At 32.1% G+C, this 23,160-nt stretch overlaps 2 protein-coding genes across 4 annotated transcripts; both read left to right on the top strand.

The window, feature by feature from the left end:
* The first annotated feature begins 8,881 nt into the window (after positions 1 to 8,881).
* On the top strand, positions 8,882 to 14,497 carry LOC146955338 (DEAD-box ATP-dependent RNA helicase 37-like). Its single transcript, XM_085721150.1, has 7 exons — positions 8,882 to 9,012; positions 9,264 to 10,105; positions 10,202 to 10,285; positions 10,391 to 10,633; positions 12,278 to 12,445; positions 12,632 to 12,745; positions 13,607 to 14,497. Exons 2-7 carry the CDS (start codon positions 9,371 to 9,373, stop codon positions 14,084 to 14,086), a joined length of 1,824 nt encoding a protein of 607 aa, XP_085577276.1. The 5' UTR covers positions 8,882 to 9,012; positions 9,264 to 9,370; the 3' UTR covers positions 14,087 to 14,497.
* Positions 14,498 to 15,980: 1,483 nt separating this feature from the next.
* LOC146955337 (RNI-like superfamily protein) lies at positions 15,981 to 21,822 on the top strand. 3 transcript variants are annotated; one of them, XM_085721140.1, is made up of 12 exons: positions 15,981 to 16,188; positions 16,286 to 16,345; positions 17,028 to 17,111; positions 17,573 to 17,703; positions 17,814 to 17,889; positions 18,679 to 18,749; positions 19,345 to 19,431; positions 19,514 to 19,586; positions 19,857 to 19,924; positions 20,007 to 20,075; positions 21,299 to 21,404; positions 21,507 to 21,822. In XM_085721140.1, exons 1-12 carry the CDS (start codon positions 16,006 to 16,008, stop codon positions 21,570 to 21,572), a joined length of 1,074 nt encoding a protein of 357 aa, XP_085577266.1. In that variant the 5' UTR covers positions 15,981 to 16,005; the 3' UTR covers positions 21,573 to 21,822. The 3 variants fall into 3 exon arrangements, with proteins under 3 accessions (XP_085577266.1, XP_085577273.1, XP_085577269.1); XM_085721147.1 differs by lacking the exon at positions 16,286 to 16,345 and having other exon boundaries at positions 15,981 to 16,083; XM_085721143.1 differs by lacking the exon at positions 16,286 to 16,345.
* The last annotated feature ends 1,338 nt before the right edge of the window (positions 21,823 to 23,160 follow it).

Below are 23,160 nucleotides of genomic sequence, written 5' to 3'. Positions count from 1 at the left end.
AAATTTTATTGATGAGGGTTACCCTAGGTCACATGAAAATTCTCCCTTGAGAAGATTCAAGATCTAGCATATTACCCGCAGGCTCAATTATGTTAACCTTCATTTTCAAACTCTTATTGTTTTGTTCCTCCAACACCAGGTTAATTAATTAAACCCTCGCATATACACGAATATGGCATGTTAATTTCCACCAAGTCATAGACCCTCGCATATACTTTCCTCCCATCGTTGTCCCAAGTCAATCCTAAAAAAAGACCATCAAAGAGACATGATCCGAGTATTAACACAACTCATATTTCACATAAACCTTATTTCACATAAATCACATTTTACAAATGTCACATTTCACATAAATCACATTTCTCATAAATCATATTTCTTATAAGTCACAATTCACCTAACCACATTTTCACATAACCACATTTCATGTAGAGAAGTTATAGCAAGACGCTCTATCATTCTCCAATGCATACTTTCTATTAGAATCTTTTTGATTTATTAAAGTTTACATTGGTCACCCTAAATCATGTGAGTTTCTTAAAAATTTAACGAGACTCGTATAAATTTTAACCAATCAAAAAGAGTGGGTTAAAAAGTGTGTGCTATAACTATTCTCTTCACATATTATTTTCCATTATTGATTCAATCACTTACTATAAAACTTATTTAAGATTTCATATTTTGACGCATATGAGTAACATCCACAACATACACAAAGTAGCCATGTTTATACATCATAATAACAACCTTGCCAATCATTTAACTAATCAACACAACACTTTAATATCATAATGGTCCAATTAAAGCATCATCAAATAACAAGACAATATTAGTGACAATAATAATTATACTCCACTTAGTAAATCACATTTAATATTATTTCATGCTCAATCATAGTTTACAATACATGTTCAAGGTTCACATATTTAACATGTTCATATATCGACTTACATATCAATTAGCAAAACAATTCATTAACACATCAATTTAACATAATAGAACAATCTCATCCAACACATTAATTGCAATAATAAATCATTCAATGGAACACATCAACATATTTCATTCAACAAAACAATGACTTCACCAGTAACATATCACAACCTATAATCATATCTAAACCTATTTTAATTCTCAAGGTTACCCAAATCTTGAGAATATTCAATTAAATTATTAATAGGGATGAATCATTGACAAACTCCAAACAAAAATGAGGAATAATAGACAGTGTCTTTGACAAATTCACACATCGATTGATTCCATTTTGCGAATGTTGAGGCTTGTCATTCTCGCAAACTTTTACACCATGTAGTGTTGCGAATTCGACTAAAAAACTCACACCAATAACAACTTGATGTGTGGAGCAAGGGATAATAAAGCAACCAATAATCAAAGTGAATAGAACAGTTATAATCACAAGCCAAAAGTAGAAAACAACAGCGAGAGAAAAGGAAGAGAGAACACAAAGAATTTGTTGACCCAGTTCGGTCCAAATTGACCTAGTCTGGGGGAGAGAGCAGCTCTCCGTTCCACTATATGATGAGTAACGTTACAAAAGAGAATTCAATGGGTTACAAGAATAAGTCTCCCGCCTAATTCTACCCAAATCCCAGCCTCTTCCCGTAACCAAGAGACTCAATCCTAATAGTGTTTCCCAAGGTGAATCAACCTTCAAACCCTAGTTTGTTGCCAAGAGACAAACTCTATACAAACCCTAGTTTGATTTCTAAACCCTTGTTTCAGCCCCCTCTATCTCCAGGTTTACACTGATACAATGCTTATATTTATAGTAAAAGAAACTCCCATAAAATTGTACCAAATCTGGCCCAAAAAATACGTTTTTGAAAAATAACAGCACGCAAAATCGGGCCCCGATTTTTACCATTCGGGCGCCGATTTTTCCAGTACCAAACTGCTCCCAAAGACAGCCAAAATCGGGCCCCGATTTTTGCCATTCGGGCCCCGATTTGTACTTTCAGCAAACATCAATTTTGGCCTCCAAACTCCAATTTTGAGTCACTTTCACAACATGTAGCTTGAGTTCCTATTGCAGGCAACGTAACACGGTCAAAATTGAAGTTGATGGCATCTCCTTCAACGATCCTATAAATCACGTTATGAAGCCATTGTGCGCAAAAGGCAATAGTTATGGTGGTTGGCTATTGTTTTCTCAAGTTTCATTGAGATGGCTTCTAGTTTTACTTGCCTAGCTCTACTAAATGTTTAGTAAAGAAATGTACTAAATAAATAGTGCACTTTAAGCGATTCTTTCAATCTCGACGATTGACTAAAGAGTTGGTTATTATGATTTCGAGTAAGCCGCTATGGTGAAATTGGTAGACTCTTAGGAAGCAGTGCTAGAGCATCTCGGTTCAAGTCCAGGTAGCGGCATGGCATCCTATCCTATATTTTTAAAATTTGAAAAGAAGAAGTCCTATAATGAATTCAATTCCCTATTTCTATTCCTAGTAATCATACCTTTTTTATTTTCATTATAGATATTTATTTTCATTGTAGATATATGTCATTTGGAAGTTACTTTTTCCGCCTTATTTAGTTTCTCTTATGTCCTATATACAGTTCGGATCATAGAATTCGTATAACATAAGCATCTTATAAAACCTTCTGAATCATGTTAAAACATTTCATTTTTAAAAATCAGAATAGGGCGTGCGAAAAACTCATAGATGGATAAAATAACTCGTCATGTCATTTACAATGGTTTTTGCCTAGCAATGACTTAAGGGTTTGCTCGTAGTTCTTTCCTTCACCCATATGCTACCTCATACCCAAATATTTTGACATAATTGTCGATTTGACAAATTATTGTCCTTAAAGTGTATTTTTTGGTAGTGGCCGGGGTTTGAACCCCGGACCTTGCATATTTTATGCATTGTCCAACCAGCTGAGCTAAGCTCACGAGGACGTCCTTAAAGTGTATTTTGGTTTTATTGTTTTTTCCTTTGCTCCTCATTAAAAAGATTATATACTAATTATCGGTTGGTAGTTTACATTTTTTTTAGAATATAACTTTTTTTTAAGAATAGTTTAAGTGGTTATTTTAATTTTTAAGTCTTGATAATGATGTAAAATCACTAAAAATTATTTTAAATAAATTGTACTACTATGAGAAGTTGAAATATCTTTCCCATTATCCCACACACAAGTTGCATTTTTTGTTTTTGTATTGAAGACTACACACAAGATGCATTTGTTAAGCTTGAAATAAGTTTTTCATTCACTTAAAAGAAGGAAAAAAAGCACAAGCAAAAATAAAAAGTAAAATTATTATTTTGGTCGGAGAGCTAATCAGAGAAAGATGCTTCATTATTACCAAAAAAAAAAGAGCTAATCAGAGAAAAGAAATGCATGAATTATTTTTTGGATACAGAAAAGCATGAGGTAAATTTAAGAGAGAGTCTTGGTAAAAAAACAAAAAGAAACATGATTGCAATTTTTGTCCATTTAGTTTATCATTTTATTTTTTTAATTAAAAAATGGTGATAAAATATGTCTTAAATGATTTGATATATGATATGATGATGAGAAAATACCAACATCGATAAAATTGTAAAAAAAATCTTTTAAAAACTTCATTTAAAACATATCATATGTATGACAATATTTTAAATCAAATATTTAATACTAGTATGGATACCCGTGCCAAGCACGGACTAGAATTCAACCATACTTAAGTGAAAAAATGTTGTATGTATCAGGTGTAAGTTACATTTCAACATTGAATAAAAGAGTGGACGTTGGACAACATATAAGTTGGAAGACTCATATACTTAATACCTTAAATATTTGGTGAAAATGTAATATCATTCTCACTTGGATGATTGCTTTAGCTCCAATGGATCAATCCACACCACCGTGAGTTCCCCCATAAATTCCAACAGTCGTAACAAAACTCGGTTCGACTTTGTAGCGGGAGCGCGAGTGGGAGAGTTGTTATTGTGTCAAATGTGAGTAAAAGTTCAACATTGAATTCAAGAGTAGATATTGAGCAACATAATATATCTAATGTCTTAAGATTTAGGGCGAAGATGTGGTGTCAATATCACTTACGTGGTTTCTTTTAGTCTAAAGTGATGATTAAACTAAATGTATGATCCCCGGTAGTAAGAAAATTATGAACTATTTTTTTTTTTAAGTTTTTAGATGTCATGTATTTCTTTCAAATAATTCTTAATTCATTCTTTCAAACATTAATTTTAAATGAAACATGAATTAAATTTGTATGAATAAAAGCTCTCGCCAATTTGAGATTTTGAATGAGTCGCTTATACAAATTACTCATTTATCTTTTAATAATAATACTTAATAAGAATGTAATTTCTTCAACAAATGAGTTCCACAAATAACTATATTGTTATATTCCAACAACATATTTTAAAATAATTTATTTAATTAGATCTGTATAAAAGTAAAGAGAGTCGTTTCATAAACATTATTCTCTATTAGGCCCACCACTGTTTATTATGGTGTTAGCCCTATGGCTTTAAAGCTAAAGGGGTCCTAGTAATCTTAAGTTAAGTCGGGAGGTTAGTAAAGTTTGACCATTAACTGTTCCACCTAGAATCAAACTCATGTTCTCCATAATAATTCGTCGTTGATGGAGCTAATTGACCACATGAACAAAATTTCTTGTTTTATTTATTTAATTTTTTTAATTTAACATCGTGGTGATTTTGTTTGAATCTACAACAATTACTAATCAACATTTGTCCTAGTGAGCTTATTTTGTATTTTTTCTCTCAAGTACTCTAGCGGTTAAATTCACACAATGAGGGGTATAAGTTTGAACATTGACACATACATATCAATATCAATGGAGCTTCCAACCGAGTTGCAATTATAGGACTGTAAAATTTATTTGAGCATTAATATGAATTATGAAATTAGAATTATTTGAAATATTTTTACTAAAAAAGCATTGATTGTAATGTGATTGAACTCAAGTGGTCAGTGAGTTCCAAATTAATCAGGAAACCTGAATTTGATTTTTCAGTAGAACAATCTTTCAATCAAACTCCGGTATACAAAGAGTCCTTTACAACAAAAATATTTTTTTTCACAAAGAAAAAAATTCCTATTTTGAGAGGTAAAAAAAATTAATTACTTCACAAATGTTTATAATTTAAATTTAATTTCAATTGAATACCGGTATTAATCATATTTATGTGGTTAAAGGTCACTGCATGAAATATATTAAAAATATAAATATAAATTCCATATTAATAAAAAATGGGAATACAATCTTGGTTTAATTTCAAAGTAACTTTTTAAAAATTAGCAACAAATTTGCTTTTTTTTGTAGCAATTCTCATGGTCTAAGACAAAAAATTGTAAATTATAATTAGTGATAATGGTGCTATGAATAAGAAACTTCTATAATAAGCTGAAAAAATTTAATGTATATAGTATAATATTTAAGGCTTTAGTAAAAAAATTAAGACATTTTTTTACAAAAGTTTAAGGCATTGTTGTATACTTAGAAATATTTTATCACAAATTAATTTTAGCATATGTGGTCATATCAATGAACAAAGTTCATTTGATTAAATGTCATAATATTTTCAAATGAAATTCAAGATGATAAAAACAACAATTGGGACAAAGACTATCACTGAAATGAATAGAAAAGACTGTGTTGGCTCTTTATCGGGTTAGATTTACGTCCCCTACTTTTTTTTCTCCATAAATTTTATTTTTATCTTAAAAAACTTGTTAGTGTAGATCCTTAAAATGTCAATTATTTTCTATTTTTAATTTGCAAAATGTCCTTTTTTTTTAGGGAATTAGCAAAATGTCTTGAATACTATTTAAAATGAAAGACATAAGATATCCTATAAAACAAATGCTTTTTTAATGTCAAATATTAGTAATTAGTTGTTAGATTTTTTTTCTTTCCCGAAACAAAATTAATTGTTTTCTTCTTCATCCAATTTTGTACCAAAAACCTATAACATCATGGAAAAACACATTCAAACCAAACCAATAAATACATTGAATTATACAATTGATATAACATTAAATTCTTGCATGGTTTTGCATCTTTTGTTGAAAAATAAAAGAAAAAAATGTCATGTCAAAATGCTAAGTTATGGTTGAAAGTTGAGTGGAAAAACATACAATTTGCTTGTTATAAGAATTATATTTGTTGGAAAAAAAATTATATTTAGCTTATTGTTAAAAAATACGTGTATGATTGAAACCTTTCATGATTTTGTTAAATCTAATTGGTCACAAATTAAGACAAAGGGTGGATGAATCCATTTGATTGGTTGAGAAATCAAATAATGATAATAATTTGATGGTTGTCATTGAAACATGTTTTTTTTTTGAGGGCAAAGTGCCATTGAAAAATATTAATAAGAAATCAAAAATTCATTTAGTTTTGTCATTATAAGACTTTTACAACTTTCCACTTATAAATAAGGTAATTAATAAAAATATTAATGCAGTTTTAAAGCATATGTGATTATTAATTTTAATAATAGAATGAATGAAGGATACAAAAATATGACGTTGAATAAAACATAATATTTTTTCACTTATAAAACATAATAATTTAATAATCTTTAATTAGGATATTAATTTTAAAAATAGTATAAACTCATTTAAATATTTAATTAGGATGAAGGAAATAAAATATAAATGATTGTATGGTTTACTATTTTTTTGAAAATGCACTTAAAATTTTAGGGTAGCACCTTGCTCCCTTTTAGTTAAAGAAAAAGGAACTTTTTGACTCAAAAAACAAAAATCAAAGGTGCCATAAAATCGATTTTCTATTATGTATTTCTTATCTTTTTCACTCCAAAGTTATCGATTCAATCAATTTTTTGAAAATAGGATGCATTTCTTCTTGTCTATTGACTGGTTTCCATCTCAAGCATAAAGTAGAAAAAAAAAAAACCAAAATAACATATAAAAGAGCAAGATATTAAAAGTAAAATAACAACATAAAAAACATAAGAAAAATTAAACAAAAAAGAATAGATAGATAGAAAAAGTTGTGAGTACTGAGGGATTAAAATAAAACAAAAGGGGGATGAAAGTGATTATATTTGAATGTGGTAATAGAAATCCTTCGTATATATTCTAATTTATATGTGATGCATTTCTTCTTTTCTCTTGATCGGCTTCCATATCCAAAATAAAGATCAGAACAAAAACAAAGAACATATAAACACCAAAAGAAAATTGAAAAGAGAATATGAATAAGAAACATCAACCTAAGAAATCACATAAAAAGGAACATAACAATAAGAACTGTTAAATAAACAATAAAACAATAAAAAATAAAAAAATAAAACAAAAAGATAATAAGGTTGAAAACAGTGATTTTTTATGGGAGGAAGAGGTAGATGAAAATAATAAAAAAATCAAATTGTCTATATATAGGGAAAAAATCATATCATGATCAATTTTGATTGGTTGGTGAAAAATAAGTGAGTCATGATTCAATTTTGATTGGCTAATAGAAAATGAATGAGTCAAGATCCTTTTTGATTGGTTGATGGAAAAACATTAAATGAAATGGGGAGTATGAAGATGCCACGTGTACTTTTGCTCAAAGATGTAAGCTTTTGTATTATATAAAGATAAAGATAGATACCAAAATTGTTAAATTTTAAAATAAGAGAATCAATTTTGTAAAATTATAATAATATGGAATCAAAATTGTAATTAAGAAAAAAAATTATGAGAGTCATAAATTGTAAAAAATAAAAAGAATAAGTGAGAGTCCCTATTAATTAATTAATTAATTAATAATTAAACTCTAGCATTAACTTTAAGCCAATGTTAACATGTGCCTCAATAACAGGTATTTAGGAATTTAATATAAAAATATTCATCTTAAAAATTGCGTATTTAACATTTTTAAAGTCAAATAATGTAATTTTAGCGTAAATTTTTTATTTATTTCTAGGATTTTTAATATGTGTTTTAAGGGGCCCAAGTTAGTAAAACCTTTACTTTTAGGCAAATGATAACATGTGCCACAACGACATATGTTAGGAAATTTAAAATAGAAATAGCTGTTTTAAAAGTTGTGCGTTCAACTTTATTCAACTTTTCAAAGTCAAATTTTTGTTCTTTTCTATAAAAAAAAATTCTAATTTTGGATTCTTTAACTTGTGCCTTTAGGGCACAAGATAACAAGACCATTGTATCGAAAAGATAAAACTTTTAACTTTTAATACTCCATCCGTTTCAAAATGAGTGTCACTTTAGCCAAAAAAAATTGTTTCAAAATGTATGTCACTTTACATTTCCAATACAACTTTAATTTTTTTCTTCCAACTTTACCCTCTCCAACTTTTCTCTCACACAATTTTCAATGCAACTTTAAGTTTGTCTTTTTCTTATAAAGTAATGGCAGTTTAGTAAAAGTGTTATGTCTAATGATTATTTCATTTTATTCCTTAATCTGTGTGCAATTGGCTAAAGCGACACTCATTTTGAAACGGAGGGAGTATATTGAATGCACAATTTTCAAGAAAATGTTTCTATGTTCTAAACTTGTACCCCAAGAGCACAAATTATCATTTCCCTTAATTTTATTATGTATCAAAGTGCGTTCATTTCACGATATAAGGTTTGATGATCTCTTTAAAGACTAACAACTTATTTTTTTTTTTGAAATAGCTAACAACTTATTTTTAATGATCGTTAAATTGGAATTTCATTTAATTTTTTTATGATTACAATTAATTAAATTTTTTGACGTAATTATAATTAATTTTGTTTAATTAGATTATAATTAATTTTGTTTAATTAGAAATAGAAAAAGGAATATTCATGCATGCTGATTTTACGCCGGTGAAGAAAGATATTTATCTATCTAATTTTCTGCGCAACAAAAAGCGTGTTTGGTGAACGAGATACGAAAGAAAACTCAGAGAAAAAGAGAAAACAAAAAACGATAACACACTTTTCAAAAAATTTCATTGATTCACCTTTGAAAAAACGCTCTCAAAAATCTTCATCTCCTTCAAGGTACAAAATCCAAACCTCTCCTCCTTCAATCTTATCCGATTCGCATAATCCTAATTTTTTATTATTTTTTTTGAAGATTTTTTGTTCAATTTTTCAGATATTTATTGTTCTTCAGATTTTCAATTTTATTTCAGCTTAGGTTTCTTCGATCTTGCTTATTATTGTGTTTAGATCATAGATCATAATTAATTTGATTAATTCAATTTATGAATCTAATTAATTTCTGATTTTGTTGATTTTTGTTTTTTCAGCTGATCGTGAATTCGTGATTATATAAGAAAGAATCGTTGATTAAGAAGCGTGGTTTATTTTTTATTTTTAATTTTGTTTTTGTTGAGCATTGAGAACAACTTGAACAATGTCTGCAACTTTGAGAACAGCTACATGGGCAGATTCTGCTGACAATGCAGCTAATGCTTCATCGGCCGCGCGCCCGGTCAAGCCGGCTTATGTTCCACCGCATCTTCGTAACCGATCAATGGCTGCTCCGGCCGAGCCACCTTCTTTGGTGGCTAATGATAGGGCTTTGGGTAATAATTGGGGTAGTTCGTCGAATTTTAAGCAGGATTTTGGGGCTGGGAGACAAGTAGGTGGAGGATACGGTGGTGGTGGTGGTGGGGGGTTTGGTGGGTTTAACAGAGGGGGAGCGGGGAATGGGAGGGAGCGTGTGGGAGGAGGAAGACGTGAGGTGAATCCATTTGAGAATGATGTTGATGAAACGTTTACTGAGCAAGAGAATACGGGGATTAACTTTGATGCTTATGATGATATTCCTGTGGAGACGAGTGGGGAGCATGTTCCGCCTCCCGTGAATACGTTTGCGGAAATAGATTTAGGTGATGCGTTGAATCAGAATATAAAGAGATGTAAGTATGTGAAACCGACACCGGTTCAGAGGTATGCTATACCGATTTCGCTTGCTGGGAGAGATTTGATGGCTTGTGCTCAGACGGGTTCAGGAAAGACAGCTGCATTTTGCTTTCCGATTATAAGCGGAATCCTTAGGGAGCAGTATGCTCAAAGACCACGTGTGGCACGGACTGCTTATCCTCTCGCACTTATCCTATCCCCTACTCGGGAGCTCTCTTGTCAGGTTGGGGTTTTAATACGAGTTTCTGATTTCATAATCTGTATATGACTAGGTTATCTGTATCTCAAAAACCAATGTTTTGTTTTTATTGTTTCACAGATACATGACGAGGCCAAGAAGTTTTCTTATCAAACAGGGGTCAAGGTCGTAGTTGCTTATGGAGGAGCACCGATCACCCAACAGGTTATTTTCCACTACATGCAATGTTTGTTTGTATACTTTTTCTTTTTTATTGAGTTTTAGTAAGGAACAGAAAATTTCAAACAAACTTATACTATTTGATTTCAGTTGCGGGAGCTTGAGAGAGGTGTTGATATTCTGGTGGCAACTCCAGGACGATTGGTGGATTTGCTTGAGAGGGCTAGGGTGTCATTGCAGATGATAAGATATCTAGCTCTTGATGAAGCAGATCGGATGCTGGATATGGGTTTTGAGCCTCAAATAAGAAAGATAGTTGAACAAATGGACATGCCTCCTCCAGGCATGAGACAGACGCTGCTGTTTAGTGCAACATTTCCCAAAGAGATACAGGTAATTTGTTACTTGTACTCAAACTGTCGACTTGTTATTTTTTGCATGAGGATCTGTCCTCCCTGGAACATTTGTGTTTTTTTAGAAGCTAAATTACCCATTTATTGTAAAAAGTATGTTTCTGGCATTTCTGTTTACTGTTGTTTCTTTAATTTAGAATTGGTATAGGAAGTATTTTTAACGTCACTTCTGTACTCGTGGAAATTGAGATTGCCATAATTCAGGTGTTTGAACATACTTTAAAGTTTAATAGTTACAGAAAACTACCCCAACAAATAGCCAACCTTGAGAGTAGGGGAAAAATAGCTTTTGATTTAAAAGGGGAGCACAATTTGTTTTATTTAACTGTGGAAATCCTGCTCTGTCATGGTCATGCATGAAACAATTTTAGTAAGTATCCTTCGATTCAATACATACAATACGTACTGCGATGTGATACGAAAACACCCATCACCGGTACGTATCTTACTCTGTATTGCAAAACACCCAACTGGTGAATATGGTAAGGGTCTAAAACCTCCTAGTTATCTTGGAGTTATGTTTGGTTTTGATTGAATTAAGGATGTTTTATGTTATTTATTTTTGTTTATGAATTGATTTTTGAAGTATTTTGGAGCTTATATATGATATTTAAAGTCATGTTTTTTTGTTAATGTATCTTTCGATACATGATTCAAAAAAGTGGTCGAACGATAGACGATACATATCTCGATTTGACTACCATGAAACTGAGTCTTATTTATGTTAATCTTTACTTATTTTGGAGGAAGGGTTACTACTATAGTGTAAGGATTGAACAGGTACGACTTAATAAGACATCTTTAGCTCATATGCTTCTCATACTTCATCTTCCGTGTTTAGCGACAACCTATTCTAATAATCCTCAAGGAAAGTGTAGGCGTGAATTTGGTAGTTCTCTTCTTTTCAGATGACCATACTCTTATCAATCTATAGAACCTCAATCTGGATGGCCTTGATGTTGGCAGAAAAACAAAAACTCTTCTTCTGTTGCTAACTTTTGAATATTTGTTTTTTCGTGCTGACAATGAATCCTTAGAGTTGAAGAAATAGTTCTTTTTGGAGAAAAGTCCATATTCAAAATTTGTCTCATTAAGGTGGAAAGCGGATGCTATATGCCAATTGTGTCTGACTCTGTTATGTGGACTAATATGGTTTTCTTAACCAAATTGTTTTAAAATAATATTATTACATATTACGAGTGGCACTTGATTTTGAAAAATGACATATTGATGCCTATAACCATGCTTCATTCATTTGGCAGGTGCAAACAATGACACTGCTTAATTTGTTAAAGTAATATGTAGTAAGTGTGTTTTTGAAATAATTATAGTCAGGATTAAATGATGGTGATGTAGTTTTGGGGATATGTTGAAGTTTTTATGGTGATATTTTCACATAGTAATTAAGATACTCATGTTTGACTGTGTTTGACTCTGAAATGAGTCATAGAAACTGTTTGCTTAGGATTATTCTTTGTATGTGAGATAGACATTCTAATTAATTAACAGAGTTTGGTTTGTTGACAAGTGACAATCATTTTGTAATCAGCTAGTTGCAATTTATATTTGCTGCATGATTGATATAATAATGATTATGATGTCCCTTCATTTGAATGCACTGCAGAGACTTGCTTCAGATTTTCTTGCTAGTTATATCTTTCTGGCTGTTGGAAGGGTTGGTTCAAGTACCGATCTAATTGCTCAAAGAGTAGAATATGTGCTGGAGTCTGACAAGAGAAGCCACCTCATGGACCTCCTTCATGCTCAGAGAGAAAATGATGTGAATGGCAAGGTAATTGTCACCTCTGCATACTGCTGCTATTCAAACTTGTACATGTGTTGGCCGCAGTTTACATTTTGTTAGTGAAATTCACTAATATTCAAAAACTATGCTGCACTGGAACAGTCGTTTATTTAAGAGTAGGAAGATTTCTGGTTTTGTCACACTCAATTAAGGATTTTTTTGTGGTTTTTGCAGCAAGGTCTGACTTTAGTGTTTGTGGAAACGAAGAAAGGTGCTGATGCATTGGAACACTGCTTGTGTGTTAACGGGTTTCCTGCAACTTGCATTCATGGCGACAGAACACAGCAAGTGAGTCTGTTTAGCTAATTGAAGTTTGTGTTTAATATTAAACATGTCAGCATTATGATTACACTAAAATAATTACATATTTTCTTGATTTGTTCTGTTTCTTTGTTGTTCCTTTTTACTAACATCTGATATTTCCTTGTGCTTTTAAGTTCTACATTCTCAATGAGACTTTAACGGGGTTAAAATTTGAGAAATTTCTCGATGTTCAAATTTTAAAAACTCATTTTTGTCAGTTTATACTGCCACAGAAATGGGATTTGGCTTCTTTTACCTAATTTCCCCCTCTTCCAAAAGAAGCTTCTTTTGTTTTCACTATAGTTGAAATGACAGGTTCCAAATTACCATGAAAGCCCATCTCTTTCACCATGCTCCCTTCCTACTTTGGAGGATTTTTTTTTCTTTCTTTTCTAATATATTGAAATTTCTAAGTAAACTTTTTATTTGAGTTTTAAATTTATAAGGTAAAAAACTGTCTTGCTGTCATTTAACTAAATCCTATTGAAATTTCTTAGCGCATTGGATATGTAGGTTACTTTCTAGTACTCATAATGTGCTCTTTCCATTAAACCATAGAACCGATGCTTCGAAATTTCAATTTGCGTTTTTTCTTTTTTGGGTGCATGGTGGTCGTTTTTTAGTTGTTGTCAACCATGGTATTATGATGTTCCATTGTTTTGTGGGAATTGAATTTCTCTATGGTTGCTGCTTGTTGAAATCATTACTTATGATTTGCCATTAGTTATTAAATTCTATCAAGCTTTATGATTTGCCATTAGTTATTAAATTCGCTCAAGCTTTCCCAATATTGTGTTAGGACTTTTGAACTAAAAGTTGTGTGCAATGTAATTGTTCTGTTTGCAGGAAAGAGAACAAGCATTGAGATCATTCAAGACTGGAAACACTCCAATTCTAGTGGCAACGGATGTTGCAGCACGTGGTCTTGATATTCCACGTGTAGCACATGTGGTAAACTTTGATCTTCCCAATGACATTGATGATTATGTGCACCGGATAGGAAGAACAGGACGAGCTGGTAAAATGGGATTAGCAACAGCCTTCTTCAATGACAGTAATTTGTCAATGGCTAAACCATTGGCTGATCTGATGCAAGAGGCAAATCAAGAAGTACCTGCATGGCTCACCCGTTATGCAGCAAGGACTCCTTATGGTGGTGGTAGAAACAAGCGGACTGGGGGAGCCCGTTTTGGTGGCCGTGATGTTAGGAAGGAGAGCTCATATAATAAAGGAAATGATTACTATGGTGGAAACGGTGGTGGTTATGGTGTTCCTGCCAGTTATGGCGGAGGGTATGGTCAAGGTGTAACAAGTGCTTGGGATTAGGTTAGTGTGACATCGCTAATTCATTCTCATGTTGGGTGTACATAAAAACTTCAGACTTAACGTTGTAAAGTTGTATTTTCTCAACCATGGTTTTCCTAAATCCATGCATTCCTTACTACAGGAAATCTTTGTCAATGATCCACAACTGGTTTGCTTTTGCTGGTTAGGCACATAGGTTTGAAATTCTGTAGAAGAGGGAGGGTGTAAACTATATTGTTTTGGAGACTCAAGGGGGCAGATATTACTGGTTTATGTTGTGGGTAGTATGTGGTGTTTTGAATTTGATAGGGTTCTTAGCTTTTGACTCGGGAGTTAACCCTAATTAGCATGCACATATTAATTTGATTTTTCTGTCAATTGATCATATCCCTACACTTCATTAATAACTACCTAATATTATTTTTCCTTTCCTAGAAGGATCCATAAAACCAATTTTATCTCGGTTGGCTGTATGTAACTTAATAGGTTCTGATGGTGTTTTCACAGGCAAAATGATGACCATTGCTTGTCTAATTCAGTAAGAGGTAATACAAGTTGGAATATTATAGGAAACTTGAGAGCTAGCATGTGAAGTGATTTCACTAACAATAAATTTAGGTTGGTTGTTGAGTTTAGGTTGTAAAAGTACTTTGATTTTGAAATTTTTGTGTATTAACATTCAGCCTTTTTAAAAATCACTGCTGAATAAAATATATTATTTAAATGTGTCATTATAATTTTTTTTTTTACGAAAAAAGGAGCTTCATTCAAATATGTTATTTAAATGTGTCATTATCATTTTTTTACAGGAAAGTAAGCTTCATTCAAATATATTAAAATTACGAGAGTATAGTCAAGTACTTTAACAAATTAAACTCTTAATCCTTGCAAACAAACTAAATTTTTGAACATATGGTCAATGATCAACATTGTTGTTGGTGTTCACTCATTTTAATTATAGTTGATCTTGGAAATAACTAATTCAACATGTTGATTATTCATTTGTATGGGTGCGAGTGCCGAGCATGTTGAATTTGATGATAACCACGGTAAGTCTCTTACTTAAAATACAGTACCGACAAAATGAGTAACTCTCGAGCATTTCAAAATACAGTACCGACAAAATGAGTAACTCTCGAGCATTTCAACAAACACATAAAGTACACACTTGAAGCAAATTAAATCTAACAACACAACCAAATAAACAAACAAGAAAACCGTAAAAGCTCCAACACAATTATTAGATCTCAAATGAGATAGGGATAGACTTAGCAAAACATGATGTTGCCATGATGGCTTTCTAGGAGGACAAACTCAAAAGTAATGCATCATTATCACATAAACAAAAGAGTATTATATTTTCTTTGGAAAGTGAAGCAAGATTGTGACTGATACAAAACATGAGTAAAAAAGGAAGCGTCGTTTTAACCAATGTTATTGGTGTCTCACGTTAAGAAAGTTAAAAGTTGATTTGTTTTTTTATTGAAAGTGAAAACAATAAATTATTGATTTTTTAAAAGTCGAATATATGATTTTTTTTTCCTTCACATTTCACAATATAATATTTTTACATTTTTTTAATTAGTATTTTAAGGACACTGATTAGCATTTTGAGAAAAGAAATTATGTACTTTAGAGGAGTCAGAATACTATAATCTTTTTTTTTTTGAGGGACAGAATACTGTTATGGTTTTCTTTCACACATATTATTTGTGGAAAAAAAAAATGATATATATCCTGAGTTGTATTTACAATATAAAAGTACAAATATCTAAATCTTAATTTAATTAAAATCAAAATAATTTTTTGAAGAAATTAAAATCAAAATAATTTTAATTAAAATTTTATAAAATTAATGTTTGTACGTAACGTTTATATAACCAACAAAACAAAGCACCGTAAAAGCGTTCGACGCACGCAGGTTGAGGTTGGAAATCAATATGGAGGAAACATCAGCAACAGAGACAAAGAACAACGATGTTTGGTGTAGAGAAACAGTACCAAAGGTTTTGAAACTGGTATGTTCCTCCTCCACGAATCTGAATCACACTGACCTTGTTTCTCTTCTTCTCGTTAGTCCATTCCTTTATCGCACCCTTCTCGATTCTCAACCACTTTGGCATGTGAGTTTTTCACTTTTCATTCATTCTTCACTTTTCTTTTCATTTTCCCTTCATTTTTTTTTATTATCAACTTATTCATCTTTTTCCTTCTTTTTAGTCACTCAATTTTCGTGAGTTGAATAATGCTGGGAATCGCCTTCTAGCTGCTCTTTCTCTGGTACTTACGTTATACTAATCAACTTCATTTTCATTCAATTGATTTTCAGTTTATTTATTAGTTCTGCGGTGACAAAATTTAATTTTGAGTGAATTGAGTGATTTTGGCTAAAAGTGAGTTGAAGGAAACTGATTAATGTTTGGATATATTTATGTAAAAGTGAGCTCAAGTATAAATTTTAGTGTAAAAATCAATTTTACACCGAACAAAATCAATTTTGGCTTTCCCCAATTGTGAAACCAAACATACACTCCGGCTAGAAGTGAGTTGAACATAAAATGATTTAGGTTTAGATGTTTTCATTAAAAGGTGGATTAAACAGTAAATTTGATTTGGGGATATAACTCAATTGTAGAGGCAAAAGATCTAAATTAGATGCAACCAATTTTGGAGGCAAAATCAATGCTACATGTCTTGAAGCAGTTTTGTATATTGCCGTTAAACTTTTGTGGTTAGGATACGATTCTTTAAAGTGTGTAATGTCAATCATTGATGAGAAAATTACAAGTTAATTTTTCTACTTGAATATAATTTTTTGTGTATGTCCATGTAATATTGGTCATTGATTTATTCATTAGTAGTTGATATTACTTGTTTTGCAATTAAAGTGAGTTGTTCAGAGGAGTCAGATCCTTGTGATAAATGGTATTTTGGTTTGCAATTTGATTGCTCCTTCGTGTAGCCTAGATATCGCCATGTAAAGGAGATTAACCTTGAATTTGCAAGAGATGTCGAAGACGCACATCTCATACTTATTAAAGATAAGGTAACATATATCTTTCTTTTTTTTTTTTTTTTTTTAAATTTTCTATATTTCGAGTCTATCAATGATCTATGTATTGAAAATGATGTTGTATAAATAAAATTGTTATTCTACTAGTCAGAAGATGCTTCTATTCTTATATTCTCTGAAGTTGCATTATAGGAAATTGCATCAAACGTATACTGATATCTTAGGGATGCTGAAAATTAATCTAATACGTCCAGCTTCATAAAAAATTATGCACTAATTTAATTTTTTAAATATAGAAGTAATGTTTTATTCTTCTCTTTCATAACTCATCAATGCGTTGATAGAAGCTAGAATAGTTTCTGATTACTTACTGAATATTTATGGTTCTGACATTACAAGAATATTAGATAAAGAAGGCAATGATACTTTATGATGTAGAAATGTAGAATATAGATTGAATGTGATTCTGACCAAGTAATTTTAAGCATTTCTAGTGTTTTGATTCTCTTCGAAGCTTGGAGTCATTAAATCTGAACGTCTGCCAAAAAATATCGGATACAGGAATTGAAGCAATAACCGGTTGTTGTCCTCAGCTAAAAACATTTTCCGTCTACTGGAACGTGAGGTGCTTTGAAAATTCTTAATGACCCATGTTTGATTTAGCATTTGAAAATCTCACCTTGGATTTAAAAGTCAATCCTTAGCAACAATACTGAAATATGACTCTTATTTCAGGGTAACTGATACTGGACTACTGCATACAGCGAGGAACTGCAAACACATTGTTGATTTGAATATAAGTGGTTGTAAGGTACACGATACCATAGTTGTGATTTTGTACGCTTAGATTATTATCATTACACGTATCATACATTGTGTGTATATTTAGTTTATTTTTTTGATAGGAAAAATGTTGGTGGTTAGTTTGTTAGGAGAGAGGGAAAATCGTTAGCAGCAAGGATGGAACCCTGAACATCCTTCTTAATACTCCTTCCCGGGGGCCTGTGTGAATATTTAGTTGATGCATCCCTACATTGATTGTTAAAAATGTAGTTTTTGCACTGAGTTGAAATTTTCAGACTTTTAACTAATTTTGAAATAAAAGTTTTCAAACATGGACCACTCACTCCAATCTATATTCACTTTCAACTAAAATCAATTTTGAAAATCAAGTTTGCTAACTCTGAGTCAAACACATAATGGTTTAGTTTAACGTCTAGAAAGGAATTAAAAAGAAAAGTGCTGAAAATATTCAGTTCATGAGAGGTTATATTTATACAATTAAATGTAATTTTAATACATATTCAGCATTTACTACAATTTTCATCACTAAAAATTCCACCATTTCATTTTTAGTTGTACCAAGCATGCCTGAATCACAAGGAAGGTCTTATCAGTTGACATTAATGCTTACCCGAATATACTGTTGTACTGTACAATAAAAAACCTAAATAACTATGTAGAAAATTATGCCCGCGAAGTATGTTGTGCGCACTAGAATTCTGAATTATCTTCTCAGAAAATAGTAGCATTTTTTTTTTTATTTTTAAATATGGTACTTGTGTTTGCTGAACAAATTGTTTTGATATGATAATTGCAGAATATTTCAGACCGAGGTGTACAATTAGTTGCCGACAATTACCCGAAACTAGAGTCACTAAACTTGACAAGGTATCTCTATTGGTTCATAGAAGATTCTGTGAGATCCAGTACATTATGATGTTGTAAATATCATTACTCAAATCATGAATTATACCGTTTTATCCCTTTTGCATCAGCTGTCTGAAATTGGTTGATTGACTTGCTACTTTTGATGTGCACTATAAAGGATTAGATCAGTCATATTGCTTCTAGGTTTTTTTCTTTCTTTATTTCATATCGAGATTCCAAACAGACTATTAAGATGATAAAAGGAACATTGGAGGTGAATTATACCTCTTTATGGTACATTGTTAGGATATATAAGGAGACGTTAGTTAGGGACAATTGGCATGGTTAGTTGATTAGTGAGAGGTAATTAGCTTACATAATAAATAGGACAAAAGTAGAGATGGAGAGCATTTTTTAAATTGACACTAAGTCCCTCGAGTTTACGAGACCCTTGGACAGAAGGGAAACCCTTGGACAAAACTCTTCTTTTCTCTCCTATTCTCATTCTTTCAATAAAATTGTTTTTTTTATTTTTTATTTATTTTTTATCTATTTCTTTCTTTCAATTTTCTATTCTTCTGGTTTCCTAACATATATAACATAATTTCACACCTAGGTGCGTCAAATTAACTGATGTGGGGCTGAAGGAGTTGTTGCAGAAATGCTTATCCCTTCAGAGTTTGAATCTCTATGCAGTGTCTAGGTAGGCACTAAAACTCAACAAATTTATGTTCCAGTTGTCATGCCCTGGGATTGGATTAATTCACAGCATTACTCATGTTCAGTTTCACAGATGAAGCTTATAGGAAAATATGCCTTCTGACACGTCTCACTTTTTTGGATCTCTGTGGTGCCCAGGTAAAATCTTCGTTTCTTGGAATTTATCTGCAAAACCCTATCTAATGCAAGTCTTAATTTGCTCCATTTATCTACCTTCATTTACTGTCCATTTATGATAGGGATAGACACAAGTAGAAGATTAGTGGGTCCACTTATTAAGTGGGTCTCACTAATCTATCACATTTGTCTATCTCTCTCATAAATGGACAGTAAATGGAGGGTGGATAAATGGAGCAAATCTGAACTCATCTAATGCATACTGATAATAGAACTAAGTTTGGCTTGCAGAATCTTTCAGATCAAGGACTTCAGTGTATTTCAAAATGCAAGAACCTTGTTTCCCTCAATCTGACTTGGTAAATTGATGATCAACTTGAATATCCGTGTATCTCATTTTATGATGAAAATAATCGAGCTGTGTCTAATTTTACGTTATAGGTGTGTACGTGTGACTGATGAGGGGGTTATAGCCATTGCACAGAGTTGCACCTCTCTTGAATTTCTGAGGTATGTTATAATTTGAGAAGTTTAGAGCACTTGGATATTTGGTACTGGATGGTGCACTATTTGACTTTGAGCATGTTTTTTTGGCCTTGTTGTTGTGTGTGTGTGTGCGCGTTTCCCATGAAATATAGTAGAACTTGAATGTTCACTTTTTGTTTCAAGGGCATTGGAATGTCCCCCCTACATCGTTTAAAAGTTTGCATGAATGCCATCTATCATTTTGCATAACCTTTGATTAATATCTAACGAGAAAAATTGAATTTAAATACACGATGCTTTCCGGCTTCTGCACCAACATTATGGGGCTTTTCTCATGCAGATGTCCAAAACCCAATACAATATTGTAGCTAATCTTTTCAGACATTAACATAATTTTAAAAACTTGTACTAATCATACTGGCACAAAAATGCGAACATGAACTTAATTTAACTTTTTCAATGTGAACTTATTGAGCCCCCATATATATGGGTCTGTCCCTGTTGTGTACTATAGTCTTTCAGCTCATCTGAGCACAAGATACCGATTTAGCATACTTTAATTATAGGGAACTGCTTGGTCTTGATTAGACCTGGCTCACTCTTTTTTTTTTTTTTTTTGAAGAAGCCAAACTAGCCCACTGAAATTGGCACTAGGGAGAATCGAACCTGGCTCACTCTTGTTTGATGTTATTTAACTTGGTTCAGAGTTGGTATAGGAGGGCCATGTAAAAGACCTTGCCAAAGTTGGTTTTAAACTATGTAGTCAATAGCGGGAAATAGCACTGCTATCGCGGCAGAGCGCGCATCGCAGTGGGTGGCCTGTCCCACACGGGGCATCGAGACCCATAAGTGGGTAGTGGTCCTTGCAGCCGCATTCACAGTATGATTACTTGAAGCAGATCATATTTTTACGTCGCTTCCCGCACAAAGGGTTTTCACGACATGATGAAGTAATGTGCTATCATACGCACACACTTGCATACGTATGTATAGGGAATGGATTCTCTCCAATTGTTTTCTCACGTTTTCTTGTCTGTTTCCATCTCACCTTTAAATAGTTTTCTCTCATTTTTTATATCTCGTCTTATTTTTATTCAATGGTCCAGATTTTACTATTCTCTTATGTCAATGGAGAGAATCCATTCCCATATGCATATCCTTTCTACTGTGGCAACATGACATCACCTCAATATTTGATTGTTGTAATAGAATCACTTGGCTAATGTGTTGAACGGGTATATTTGCAGCTTGTTCGGAATAGTTGGCGTGACAGATAAATGTTTGGAGGCACTCTCAAAGTCATGTTCTAACAGCATTACAACGCTTGATGTGAACGGATGTATTGGCATCAAGGCAAATTCCTATTTCAAAGAAGCTCTATTCTATTTTTTATGACAAATTATAAGTGTTAACTGTACAATTTGTCTAACAATTTGTGTTTTTTTTTCCTTGCAGAAGCGAAGCCGGGAAGAATTGCTTCAGTTGTTTCCATATTTGAAGTGCTTTAAAGTGCATAGTTAATGTGTGGTTATTGAAATTTTGGTAATAAAAGCAGTCCATTCTTTTTATTTTCACCGGTGGCAATATAACCTGTAAAAGAGCAAATCTAATCCCAAGTGATTATTTTGAGCATCTCATTCTGCCTGTTTTGCGTGTCTTATTTTGCGAATTTGTAATGAAATAGACCTGTCTGTCTTTTGTGGCATTGATAAAACTTGTATCCATGTAATCTTTTTTACATCAATAGTTATGCTGTTGCGAAGTGAACAAATCAGTCTGCATTAGCTTAACTGTTTGAGTTTGACGATGCAACTTTTACCCCAGACTTGCAGATTTTTAGTGTTTGGAAAACACCAAAATCACAGCGTACCAAAAGCTACACATTAGAGTTTCCAAAAATTACAGTGGGATAGCTCTAATCTCAGCGGTCGTTCATCCTTTGCGAGCCAAGTACTTTAGAGGCTTTTCAACAAAAACATGGACACAAACTTAAAGAAACTAAAAACCTACAAAACATCAACAGAAAAGCAGGACATGAGATATAGAAAAAGACCATCAAAGAGATAACATCTCAAACTAGACAACATTAAATAGACCAAAAACTTCATTACTAGTAAGAGTTCCCACATAATGAGAGCTGAAATTTAAATCCTACATAATGAGAGCTGAAATTTAAATTTTGACCGAGAGATGTGTCCGATATGCCTTAAATTAAATTAGATCACCTCCAATAGAGAAACCATGTAGAAAATAAAAATAATTCTTCTCATTTTCTTTCCTTCTTATTGTTTTTATTTTGCAATTTCCTATTAATAAAAAACTCCTGATCAATATTATATCGTAATATGATATGCAAAAAGGAAGGAAGAAATGTGTTTCATTTATTCCTTCTTCTACAGTTTCTTTAAAATCACCAAGTACACTCACTTTAGTACTAAGGTGTTTGCTACTTGTGCCTCACCATATGCTCTTCCAAAGTTAATGGTACTTTAAGTCTTCAGTACCTCATCTGAAAACATGATACAACTTGTCTTGTAGTAAAGGAAGATTCAACGACTGCCATAAATATTTAGGCAATTCGTAAAATTATTCTTTTAAAGTTAATCGTACTTTGAGTCTTTAGTACCTTCATGTACTTGTGCTCAAATGTGACGTTTTAAGACCATGGGGAGGAGTTACTTTACAATATCTCTAACATATAAATTAAATTCTAATGATCGAAAACAATAACCAAGCCTCCCTTATTAAGTTGAGACAGTCATATGTAGTGAAATCTTGTCAGTTGCAGTTAGTTAGATTAAAGTTATAGTATTGTCCTAGAGTCACTCACTATTAGGTTTTAGTTGTGTTTGTTGTGTTTTTTATCAGATGCTAGCTTGTGAAAAAAGTTTACTCCCTATGCAATAATTGGATGTCTGTAAAGTTTTCATACAATAATTTGTGAAGAGTTACTTTACAATATCCCTAACATATAAATTAAATTCTAATGATCGAAAACAATAACCAAGATTCCCTTATTAAGTTGAGACAGTCATATGTAGTGAAATCTTGTCAGTTGTACTTAGTTAGATTAAAGTTATAGTATTGTCCTAGAGTCGCTCACTATTAG

The sequence above is a fragment of the Medicago sativa genome, chromosome 1 (genome assembly GCF_051527215.1).
Source record: "Medicago sativa cultivar Bolivia chromosome 1, Bolivia_mono, whole genome shotgun sequence".
Taxonomy (NCBI): Eukaryota; Viridiplantae; Streptophyta; class Magnoliopsida; order Fabales; family Fabaceae; genus Medicago; species Medicago sativa.
Note: the sequence above shows the minus strand (reverse complement) of the source record. Positions and strands in the feature narration are given on the sequence as shown.

What these genes read in the sequence shown, in the direction of transcription:
- LOC146955338 (XM_085721150.1), top strand. Translation starts at nt 9,371, where the DNA reads ATGTCTGCAACTTTGAGAACAGCTACATGGGCAGATTCTGCTGACAAT. An exon ending in CATTTCCCAAAGAGATACAG is followed by an intron (nt 10,634 to 12,277) that starts GTAATTTGTTAC and finishes AATGCACTGCAG; the next exon opens with AGACTTGCTTCAGATTTTCT. An exon ending in ATGGCGACAGAACACAGCAA is followed by an intron (nt 12,746 to 13,606) that starts GTGAGTCTGTTT and finishes TTCTGTTTGCAG; the next exon opens with GAAAGAGAACAAGCATTGAG.
- LOC146955337 (XM_085721140.1), top strand. Translation starts at nt 16,006, where the DNA reads ATGGAGGAAACATCAGCAACAGAGACAAAGAACAACGATGTTTGGTGT. An exon ending in ATTCTCAACCACTTTGGCAT is followed by an intron (nt 16,189 to 16,285) that starts GTGAGTTTTTCA and finishes CCTTCTTTTTAG; the next exon opens with TCACTCAATTTTCGTGAGTT. An exon ending in TTCTAGCTGCTCTTTCTCTG is followed by an intron (nt 16,346 to 17,027) that starts GTACTTACGTTA and finishes TCCTTCGTGTAG; the next exon opens with CCTAGATATCGCCATGTAAA.